Source organism: Leucopleurus acutus (genome assembly GCF_964270905.1).
Source record: "Leucopleurus acutus genome assembly, chromosome: 10".
NCBI classification, from domain to species: Eukaryota; Metazoa; Chordata; class Mammalia; order Artiodactyla; family Delphinidae; genus Leucopleurus; species Leucopleurus acutus.
In genome coordinates this window covers 67,085,903-67,098,306 of record NC_139153.1, presented here as the reverse complement: position 1 = coordinate 67,098,306, position 12,404 = coordinate 67,085,903, and the positions used below count along the sequence as shown (strand labels likewise).

The 12,404-nt window shown below is 40.4% G+C and overlaps 1 protein-coding gene across 3 annotated transcripts in view; it reads right to left on the bottom strand.

Annotated features, from left to right (window-relative positions):
- Positions 1 to 12,404, bottom strand: part of MAPK14 (mitogen-activated protein kinase 14) — a 72,833-nt gene that overhangs the window by 37,014 nt on the left and 23,415 nt on the right. For all 3 annotated transcript variants that reach the window (XR_014326551.1, XM_082849048.1, XM_082849049.1), the window contains exon 3: positions 6,805 to 6,863. Coding sequence is in view for 2 of the 3 variants with exons in the window: in XM_082849048.1 (XP_082705174.1) it covers positions 6,805 to 6,863 (59 nt within the window). In the remaining variant the exon portion in view is untranslated. The remainder of the gene's footprint in view (positions 1 to 6,804; positions 6,864 to 12,404) is intronic.

Genomic DNA, 12,404 nt, shown 5'->3' with positions numbered 1-12,404 from the left:
TTAAGAATCTGCCTGCCAATGCAGGGCACATGGGTTCGATTCCTGGTCCGGGAAGATCCCACGTGCTGTGGAGCAACTAAGCCCATGTGCCACAACTACTGAGCCTGCGCTCTAGAGCCTGAGAGCCACAACTACTGAGCCTGCGTGCCACAACTACTGAAGCCCACGAGCCTAGAGCCCATGCTCTGCAACGAGAAGCCACCACAATGAGAAGCCCACACACTGCAATGAAGAGCAGCTCCTGCTCTCTGCAACTAGAGAAAAGAAAGCCCACACGCAGCAACGAAGACCCAACACAGCCAAATAAAGAAGACTCAACAAGGAAGAAAATAAACTCCCTGCTCTAATAGAGCTTACAAGCTACAGGGAGAAGACAGACAACAATAAATATATGATGATAAAATTTGCTAAGAAGAAAGTAGAGTAAGGAGTAGACCCTGACAGTGGGGGTAGTATTCCAGCTATGGTGGAGAGGGAAAAAAAAGCTTCTGATGAAATGACCTTTCGGTAGGGTCTTGAAGGAAATGAAGGAATCAGTCATGTGGATATGTGGGGAGAGTGTTCCAGGCCAACATTAGAAATCAGTACAAAGGTTCTACTGGGAATGTGGATGTCTGTATTCAAGGAAGAATAAAGAGGCCAGAGTGGCTGGAATGGAGAGAGTGAGTGGGAAAAGTATTAGATGAGGTCAGAGAGTGAACAGTAATAAAAATCATGTAGGATCTTCCAGAACCTATCACACTGTATTTTGTTTGGTCATTTAAATTGTTCTTCTCTCCAATTAAAGAGTCTCAATCTATCATCAGGGACCATGTTTATCTAATTTGTTATATTCCCCAGAGACTAGTACTATGCTTAACACAGGATGGGTATTTAAATATTTATGAATTAAATCAGGTTAAAATATAAATCTAGAAACTGCCTTTACCTATTTGGTACATTCAGCAGCTTTTACACTGATAAAAAAGGCTACACTTAGTGGTTGAACAATCATTTTTAGTTAGTGGACAGCTAAATAAGCTAGGTGATTATCTGCCCATTGGCTTTCACTAAAACAATGGCTGCTGACTGACCCTGTTGTAGGTCTTCTTCTAGATCACGGCAGAATCTAAAACCCCACTTCCACATCCCTCTTCAAGAACCAAGCAAAGATAAGGAACTTGGGTATAAGAAACCTCGAATGGGAAGTTATAAAATAAGGGGGAAAATGGCAATTCAGCTTTCCTGAAATTTGAGGAAGTTGTTTGCACTGAGTCCAAAAACTCTTCATGGTCTACTAAGCTTGATCAGAGAACCACTATAGTTAAGAAAAGGCAATGTTGTAGTAGCATGAAGTTGCAGCTTACTCTAGGGTTAGGTTCTAACACTGGCTATTTCAAGATTTTGGATTCCTATTGGTAACTAAATATTTGCAGCATGCATATGGCACATATATGCCACCTCCTGACAAATATTACCATCAAGAAGCAAAGAGACAGCCTACCCGGGTCTTTGGGGCTGGTGGCGGACTCTGGGAGGGCTCACGCCAAGGAGTGCTTCCCACGACTTCTGCTGCCAGTGACCTTGTCCCCCCGGTGAGCTGCGGCCACCCCACGCCTCTGCAGGAAACCCTCCAACACTAGGAGGAGTATGGATTACGTCAAAGCAGTCAATGATGGAGCTGCCTAGTGGGTTCCTGCTTCACTAAGCTCTACATCTTGGTGTGTGTGTGAGGACCTGACTGTATCGTTAAGGATCTCCTTTCCCGGGACTTCCCTGGTGGCACAGTGGTTTAAGAATCTGCCTACTGGTGCAGGGGACATGGGTTTGATCCCTGGTCCAGGAGGATCCCACATGCCACATGCAGAGCAACTGGGGCCATTCACCACAACTACTGAGCCTGCGTTCTAGAGCCCACGAGCCACAACTACTGAGCCCTCATGCCACAACTACTGAAGCCCGCACGCCTAGAGCTCAAGCTCTGAAACAAGAGAAGCCATCACAATGAGAAGCGCGCTCACCACAATGAAGAGTAGCCCCCATTCGCCACAACTAGAGAAAGCCCTCGCGCAGCAATGAAGACCCAACACAGACAAAAATTTAACAAAATAAAAAAAAGCAAACAGAAATGTCCAAATGATATCCAATCACTAAAAAGATCCAGATATATCTAATAAAATTTTGCCAACTGTACAACCACATCATATTGCAGTCAAGAACAACTTGGTACTGTATTCTCATCTTTTAACTCCACATTTTCCAAACACCAGCTCTGTTATATTCAGTAACTGCACATTGTTTCTAATGATCAAAACTCACTACCTATTATTCCTTTCTCAAAAGTATAGTCTTACTAATGAATTATGCAGGATGCCTATTAACTAAGAAATTTAAAATTCAGTAAAAGCTTGAATTGTATGATAAATGGAAAGTGCTAACTGAAACATAAAGGCACAAATACACATAACACATGATTAAAAGCCAACTATAACTATGAAAAGTAATTAGAGATTTTGTTAATTAGCACAGAAAATTAATGTTCAAAATTACTGTTTGGGGCTTCCCTGGTGGTGCAGTGGTTAAGAACACGGGTTCAAGCCCTGGTCCGGGAAGATCCCACATGTCACGGAGCAACTAAGCCTGTGCGCCACAACTGCTAAGCCTGCACTCTAGAGCCTGCGTGCCACCACTACTGAGCCCATGTGCCACAACTACTGAAGCCCATGCACCTAGAGCCCGTGCTCTGCAACAAAAGAAGCCACCACAATGAGAAGCCTGCGCACTGCAATGAAGAGTAGTCCCTGCTCGCCACAACTAGAGAAAGCCCACACACAGCAACAAAGACCCAACACAAACAAAAATTTAAAAAAATAAATTAAAAGAAGCAAACAACCCCCCCCAAAAAAGAATAAATAAATATTTTAAACAAAAACAAAAAACAAAATTACTGTTTGCCCTAAACCTGGCAGCCTGTAGAACCACTCTAGTCTTCAGCTTGCTTGATTTGGCCAGAACAGTGGGTCTTTGTCTGTTTATTTTGTTTTAATGTAAATTTGAATGCTTTTAGGAAGTGCAGGTATTCTGTATAGCACTGAGCCTAGTTTATGTTATTTGTCTGGCCCTAAAGGTATTTAAATTTGCACAACCTGTAATTGTAGGTGAAGATGTTTGATCTCTTATGCAAATTCTGAAATGACTTTGGAAAACACTGAAATAACCATAGTCCTGGACAAGTACTAATTTTTTCTCAGTGATACATAAATCATAAAAAAGTAAACAATGAAACATTTTTCCAAAAGGTATCCTTAGGTTCATCATTCTATTTTCAGAGATTCTCTGGGATTGAAAACACTTCAGAAGTGAACCACCCCAATTTTCATCATTTTACACGGAAGTTAACTGGGACCCAGAGAGGCAAAGTGACTTGTCCAAGGTCTTACAGTCAATGGATAACTTGGTTACAAAAGTGTTGTTTTTGTTTTTTTAAATTTACTTATTTTTTTTATTTATTATTTTTTGGCTGTGTTGGGTCTTCGTTGCTGCACGCGGGCTTTCTCTAGCTGTGGTGAGCTGGGGCTACTCTTCGTTGTGGTACGCAGGCTTCTCATTGCAGTGGCATCTCTTGTTGCGGAGCACAGGCTCTAGGCATGCAGGCTTCAGTAGTTGTGGCTTGTGGGCTCTAGAGCGCAGGCTCAGTAGTTGCGGCACATGGGCTTCGTTGCTCTGTGACACGTCGGGTCTTTCCGGACCAGGGCTCAAACCCGTGTCCCCTGCATTGGCAGGCAGATTCCTAACCACTGTGCCACCAGGGAAGCCCCTACAAAAGTGTTTTGAATTTATTTCCCCTAACAAGATTTTTATTTAATCAAGGGAAAGACTAGTGTTTCTGATTATCCTGAGCCTTGTTCTAACACTCTGCTCAGCAAGTATTCAACAAGTAGTACTGAGATTTGCTCCCAAACGGTGAACTAAGTTCTTATTTATAAACAATCATAACCTAAATTACACAATGTTGTATGTCAGTTATATCTCAGTAAAGCTGGAAATAAATAAGCAAATAGAACTCAGCTACAGTTACACAGAAAGAATAGATTCCTGCTCAGTAGCCATGGTATCTGTTGAATGAATGAATGAAGAAATAAATGCAATTTCAGTTCAGTGGGTATGCTTGTAAGTCAGTGAGCCTTCAAATGGATAAAGGAGCCAACAGGCACCACAATGGATAAAACTTAACCTCCCAAAGACACTAGCCTTAAATAAGGTCTTTGACATAGGAAAAACAGGCTCATAATCCAGTTCCATATGCCTGATTAAGGCAAAATACAGCATTAGCCTAGGTCAGCGAATTATCAATTCCTTTCTTAAAAAAAAAAAAAAAATCAATCCTCGTCACACCTGAAATTTTGGGCTACAGCTCAATCCTGATTCAAATGTTTTCTAAAGTAATTCACAAACATATTACTTCAGCATTTTTTCCACATTTAGACAGAATATCAAAACCCATCATTCTTAGGGCAGTGAAAAGACACTGTATGATATTATAATGATATGTCATTATATATTTGTTTAAATCCATAAACTTTTCAACACTAAGAGTGAATCCTATGATAAACTATGGACTTTGGGTAATTATGATGTGTCAATATAGGTCCATTCTTGGTGAAAAATATACCATTCTGGTGATAATGAGGGAAGCTATGCATGTACAGGGGCAGGAGGGTAAGCAGGAAACCTCTGTACCTTCCCCTCAATTTTGTTGTAAACCTAAAGCTACTCTTAAAAAAAAATCCTCAAAAAAGTAAAAATTAATGAATTAATGTTAAAGAAAAAAAAACATCATGGCAATATTCTCTTTTCCAAACATAGCCTACAGCAGGGCTCAACGACTTGCAACACACATGCTTCTGCCTGGGGCATCCAGTAAGGAGGCTTCAGAAGCCTCCACATTCTAGAGACACGCAGGGCTCAGGAAGCACAGCTGTTCTTAGTTACTGCCTTTTTTTTCCCCTTTGCTTGAAGGAAGTTCAAAGTTTTTTCTTAAACTTTCATTAGCAGGATCAAGGTTAAAGTGGGTGGGAGTTCTTGCACTTAGACTAGATTCTCCTTCTTTCATCTTCGACTCACAGTCATATCATGTTCCAACTAAGTTCAAGTGGTGGGAGATTTTTTTGCTACCTTCCTCTTTCTCTTTCCATTTAATATTCCACATTTCTTTTTCATTTTTTTTCCCCTTTCATTAGACAGAACACACAATCTCAAACATCTCCTCCACTCCCTCCCACTTGTTCTTTGGGAAATGAGCAAATGGTGCTTGCACTTGGCCTAGGATAAGGGTAGAAGAAACTGAGCCCAGGATAAGGGTGGGGTTAAGTTCAGCACTGGGGACAGTGGAAAGTAGAGGTTAAGGAAGAGAGGCCAAGATCTGCAATTTTATTTGGATTTTCACAATAGTCCTCCTGTCCACTTAGGAACGCCAAAATTTCACCAGGACAAAATGTATAACCCTAAATTTAAGGTGTTCCTTCTCTCTTATGGTATAGTATACTTGTGAATTGGGGACGGGAGGTTATGTTAATTCAGATATTGGGAAAGCTACAGTAGAGCACTCACACATACACAACACCTGCACAACATCCACAACACTTGCTGGAATCTATCTTGTACTCATACAGGTGCAACCTGGGCAGGTGAGGGCATTACTGCCCCATGGGGCAACACTTGCCAATGGAGTAAGAAGCCAGTGGGTAAATGCTCCCATCTGAGGTGCATTCTACACAACTTTTGGAAAACTGAAGACCCTGGCAGTTTTCAGCCCAGTTGCACACAATGGTGACTGACTTAATAACATATCCTCGTAGCAACTTTCTCTTCCTCTCTGTTTCCTTTTCCCTAGCCCTCAACTACTGGTTCCTAAGAATCTCAGACCCTCTTTCTAGGGGGGGTTCCCCAGGCTAAAACAATAGAGATGGTCACAAAACTGGGAGAATCAGCTTTCTAAACACATGAGGCTCACCATTTGTCCCAGTACAGAAATTCAATACTTTAAAGATCAGCATGCATTTCCCACACACAAGCAGGATAAAAGAAATGGAAGAATCTATATGGAACCAGGACTCCACTACATTTCTTTCTTTATTTTTTTTTAAATAATTTTATTTATTTTTGGCTGTGCTGGGGTCTTCGTTGCTGCATGGGCTTTCTCTAGTTGTGGCGAGCGGGGGCTACTCTTTATTGCGGTGCATGGGCTTCTCATTGCAGCGGCTTCTCTTGTTGCGGAGCATGGGCTCTAGGCAGACGGGCTTCAGTAGTTATGGCACACAGGCTCAGTAGTTGTGGCTCACGGGCTCTAGAGCACAAGCTCAGTAGTTGTGGCACACGGGCTGAGCTGCTCCGTGGCATGTGGGATCTTCCCAGACCAGGGCTCGAACCTGTATCCCCTGCATTGGCAGGCGGATTCTTAACCACTGTGCCACCAGGGAAGCCCACCACTACATTTCTTGATATAAACATGTCCCTTTGAAAGCTGGGACAGACAATTTGAGAATAAAAATCATGGTCAAAACTCCCTATACTCTTCTCCATGGAACTGTTGCCAGGACCCACCACTGTGTCTCCAAATAGGGCACAATGTGCCTGAGATGATGAAAATATGAATTTATACCCCCCAAAATATACATCTTCTGTATCCATTCCCCATTCCGCAGAAGAGTTGGATGACAGGAATAAAGAATCTAAGTCTGATAGTGCTAAGTGGTTCAGGATTAGAAATGGGCTGCTAATCTTTAACCTCTAGCGGAGGAAGGCAAACACAGAGGATTTACTCACACATCATTGAATTCCTCCAGAGACCTTGCAGGTGTGAAAACATCCAACAGACCAATCACCTATAAGAAAACATAAAAATCAAACAGTAAATAAATACTGAACTTATCCATCAGGTCTTAGTCTTTTTTTTTTTTTTTTTTTTTGCGGTACGAGGGCCTCTCACTGCTGTGGCCTCTTCCGTTGCGGAGCACAGGCTCCGGACGCGCAGACTCAGTGGCCATGGCTCACAGGCCCAGCCGCTCCGCGGCATGTGGGATCTCCCCGGACCGGGGCACAAACCCGCGTCCCCTGCATCGGCAGGCGGACTCTCAACCACTGCACCACCAGGGAAGCCCAGGTCTTAGTCATTTTAATAGGAACTAATTCCAAATCCTGCTCTCAGTTCAATAACATTACATTATCATATACTTAATAACTCCAACTTATTTTTTACCCAAATTATGCTTTTGTTTTTTAATTGTTAAATGTCACTTTTCATAACTCATTTTACTACTAAAATCTTCATGTCTTTAGAATTTGGTCACATATAACCATTAGCTTATCAGGAAGCAAAAAGATTTAGGACTCTTGACCTTACACATGCACTGATAGTCTAATGATTAACAAACAGAAAAAAGTCATACTTCTACAGCTGTTGTTACAGTATCATTTTTCTTTTTAAAATATATTATTATTCAATAAAAATTACTATATAGTCTTCAAAACTGACATTTTTAAAGCCCCAATATATCTTCTCAGTATATTCTTGGTATTATTCTTATAATATTCTTAATATTAAGATTATTAATCACTATCAGGTATTTAGATCAGACTATAAAAATGAAAAAAAAAAGCTATCTTTATACAAGGATAAAGCAAAGAGCTACTTAATACTCAGTAATCCATGGTCTTTGAGCAGTTTTTCTGGTCATGACTTTACACTGATTAATTTAACATGCCCCCCTTCCCCAGTTCCTCCTAAAATCCAGACCACTCATTTCCACAAAGCTAGGCACTAAGAAGGCAAACAAGACATATAATTCATGTGTAATATGTTCAGCAAGATTTAAGGGAAACTGGAAATGGAAAAACAAAAGCTAAATGGGCTTCATGAAAACTGACCCATGACCGTGGACTCAGTAAAATATACCAACACTCAAAATATTATCATGAAAAAGAGCACTTTTTTTTTTTTTTTGCAGTACATGGGCCTCTCACTGCTTGTGGCCTCCCCTGCCGCGGAGCACAGGCTCTGGACGTGCAGGCTCAGCGGCCATGGCTCACGGGCCCAGCCGCTCCGTGGCATGTGGGATCCTCCCGGACCGGGGCACGAACCCACGTCCCCTGCATTGGCAGGCAGACTCTCAACCACTGCGCCACCAGGGAAGCCCAAAAGAGCACTTTTAATTAGAATGTTACACCACTCATCCAAATATCAACTTTTGGCTTCCTTGGTGCCACAGTGGTTAAGAATCCACCTGCCAACACAGGGGACATGAGTTCGAGCCCTGGCCCGGGAAGATCCCACATGCCTTGGAGCAACTAAGCCCGTGCGCCACAACTACTGAGCCCACGTGCCACAACTACTGAAGCCTACACGCCTAGAGCCTGTGCTCCGCAACAAAGAGTAGCCCCCACTCGCCGCAACTAGAGAAAGCCCGCATGCAGCAACAAAGACCCAACTCAGCCATAAATAAATAAATAAATTTATAAGACAAAAAAAAAAAAAAAAAACCCCAAAAACCCCCACACAAATATCAACCTTTAAAAGCAATTTCAGGGCTTCCCTGGTGGCGCAGTGGTTGAGAGTCCGCCTGCCAATACAGAGGACACGGGTTCGTGCCCCGGTCTGGGAGGATCCCGCATGCCGCAGAGCAGCTGGGCCCGTGAGCCATGGCCGCTGAGCCTGAGCGTCCAGAGCCTGTGCTCCGCAACGGGAGAGGCCACAACAGTGAGAGGGAAACAAACTAAAAAAAGACCTTGGAATTCAAGAAGAATAGCTTTTCAAGTCTTTGCATCTTATTGCAAAGGAAAGGTACAGTTATCCATCATCTCCTTATCCAGACAACCGTACACAAGAAAACGAAAATTACCTCTAATTGTACTACTGGTTATAACTATCATTAACATTTTGAGATACTTTCTTTGATTTTTCTGATGTACATAAATTAAATCAGGGTTATACTATGCATACAGTTTTATATCCTGTCTTGTCACTTAACAAATAATGACTCTTCTCATGTCCTCAAATGTTTTTCAATAATATGTTCTACCATTTGTATATACCATAATAAAACCAAGTTCCTATCTTTGGACATTTAAGGAACACTGCAAATATATGTGCATATGCGTGCATGCGTGCATATATACATCTTGTATTTTCTTCCAGAGAATAAATTTCAAGAAATAGAACTACAAGATCAAAGGACATCAATATGCTTAAGGATCTTAATACTGTCAAACTGTCCTCCATAAAGATGAGGCCAACTTACATCCCACCAATAGTGTTATCTATGACCTTATAATAGCTCTGAATAGTGCTTTAAATTAAGTCAAATCATTTTCTTTTTCCTTTCCCATCTAAATTGTAATTGTTCTCCTTGAGTTTGATACAGTCCTGGCTTAAGACCTCTGGTCTTTTTAAAAATTAATTAATTAATTAATTTTTGGCTGCATTGGGTCCTCACTGCTGTGCAGACTTTCTCTAGTTGCAGTGAATGGGGGCTACTCTTTGTTGCAGTGCACGGGCTTCTCATTGCAGTGGCTTCTCTTGTTGCGAAGCATGGGCTCTAGGCACACGGGCTTCAGTAGTTGTGGCACGTGGGCTCAGTAGTTGTGGCTCACGGGCTCTAGGGTGCAGGCTCAGTAGTTGTGGTGCACGGGCTTAGTTGCTCCGTGGCATGTGGGATCTTCCTGGACCAGGGCTCGAACCAGTGTCCCCAGCATTGGCAGGCGGATTCTTAACCACTGCGCCACCAGGGAAGTCCCAACCTCTGGTCTTTTGACTACTACCCCCATACCCTCTTGTACTTCTGATAGCTGAGACCTAGAAGCCAATTTTATTCACCTGCTCCAATATTTTCTAATCACTGATTCTTGTTATTTGAGATGCCCCATCTTCTCAACAAGAAAACTTTAAAACAATTTACATTGTTTTACATTATTTGAATTGTGGCTTTGAAAATATCCTCAGATCAAAATAAAATTAAACTACTAGAGATCCAATTTACACAGGATTATTCATGCAAGGGTTATCTCAAACACACTAAAGTGAAACAAGTCCAAGCATTTTAAATAAAAACTCCCATTTCAATCTGAAAACACAATAGGTATTTAGAATCAAACAGCTGTAAATTTGAACCCCCAATCAATCTGTGACTTCTTAGACCCATGAGCTTCTTTCTTTTACATTCCAATAACCCCAAAACATGGGATGTTGCCGGGCACACAGCAGTTCAATTACTATTTGTTACATAAATAAAAGTATCTTCTCTGAGCCTCATTTTCCTCAGATGAAAGACACGTGTATACCATTGCTTATTTTCATAGTATTTTGGGGAAGATTATGTAGACTGACCTGCTGTGGATTACCAAAATAAATCGTGACCAGAAACTTCAGAGTTTTATAATGAATTGTAAAATACAAATCACAGAAACAAACTATTTGAAGCAGCTACTTCCAGTAACAAAACATGACATATAAAGCTAAATTCAATTATTTAAATGATTAAAAAGTATGGCTGCAAGAAGTACAATGACTAATTTGGAAAAAAATAATAGAACAAAGCATATTAGCAAATACTCTATCAAGTTTTAATTTCCTTAAAAGGGACACATTTTATGACATTAAAGCCACTCATGTTACATCAAAGTATTTTTAATTTTTTGTGGGCTTTTACAAATATCCCTTCTCTATTAATCCTATTTCTGGAGTATTAATCATAAGGAAAATACTGTAAAACAAAAGTTTCCCAGCATTAAAATAGATTTGGGGAACATTTCATAATCGATTCATTTCTCATTTCTTAAATGGAAATTTATTTTTAATTTGTCATATTTTAGCCTATTTCCTTACTCCTTCTGCCATTATGATTTCAGACGCTTTAGAAAGTAACCCAGGAATTAAATATTTAGAAAAGGCGGTTATAGTATAAATAATCAGCAAATATCTCTGATGACTGTCCTACAATGACAAACAGAAGTAATATATCTTTATTAAATTGGTACACACTCACAAAACACTTTAAGTCAGTAACCAGTCAAAGACAATATTTAATGTATTTAACACAAGCACACCAAAACAACCACTTGTTCTATCATGGTAAGATTAACTCTAAGGCTCCCAAATAAAATTTATGAAAGGAGTCCCTTAATCATTAAAAGTTTTTTTTAATGTATAGCTCTCCAGGCCCTTAACTGTACAGTACCTACTCAGACAGCAAAAGGATGCAGCTAGCCAGCTGCTTCCTTTTAATCTTTCCTTAGACCAGGTGTCAATGAGATCAAGGTCAAAAATTCAGTCAGGAATGGGCCAGGTAAATTTGTTCAGAGAGTAACATCCCCTAGCTCCTATAACCCATATGAAAATTACATATCTGTCATTCATTATCACTAATAAAATAAATAAAATGAACTACGGATTGTAAGTCAGAGGGATTTTTGTGTAAAAGATCACATGTGCATTCTGGCACCTAAAAATTCTATTTGCTACCAATCCTTACTTAAGTTTTTCACGAGTTTTAAGTTGCTGCTGCTGCTGTCTTTGGAGTCAAGGCAGCTAGCTAAAAGTTAGACAGTGGCCCAAAACAGTCATTAAAGAGAAAGAAAGAAAAAGAGGAAGAGAAGATAAAGGAGAGGAATTCCTCTTAAAATCCTCGATAAAACTTACTTGGAAGTCTTGGTTCTTCACCTGGTAAAAATACTTTTACACTGTACATACCTAAAAAGCCTTTGTAGAATAGACTGAAATTCCGGAATTTTTCTACATTTAGTCAAAGTCTTTTGGCTCCTTCCCAGTCCCTCTTCAAACATTTGCCAACAGAATGGAGAACTATGAACATTCAGCCATCTGCCTCCTTTTGTTCAAACAACAAATCACCATCTAAATACAGGTGACCCTCTACATCGATACAGTGAAAACCTAAACATTTTAATATAAAAAAGACTGCTATTAAGCAAACTGCTTATAAAACAATTTAGATAAATTAAAATCCTGTTTTCCTAATACGGTCAGTCCTCTTTAAAGTCGCATAGACTTTCCTAAATTAAAACAATTGTATCCCATCACTGTGGCCTCTTCACGTCTACAAATACAGAATGGCTCAAATGCAACCAGCCCAATATCATGTAAGACATATTTCAAAGGATCTCATTACGGAAAATTAAAATATAGCATACTAAATAAGGTTGTTGAAATGATCACTAGAAAAGCCAAGGCATGGATTCAGATAACCCAAAATAATTTTTGCCCTAAACACTGGCTTAAATTGACTATGAAATAAAGCAGAACAATAAATTACAGTGCTGGTAATCTTCTACAGTAGATGTTCTTAAATTAGCACAGACAACATCAGTGGGATCCTGGGGCCTCCTGGAGGTGCTTTGGGGTTCCATAAATGTTT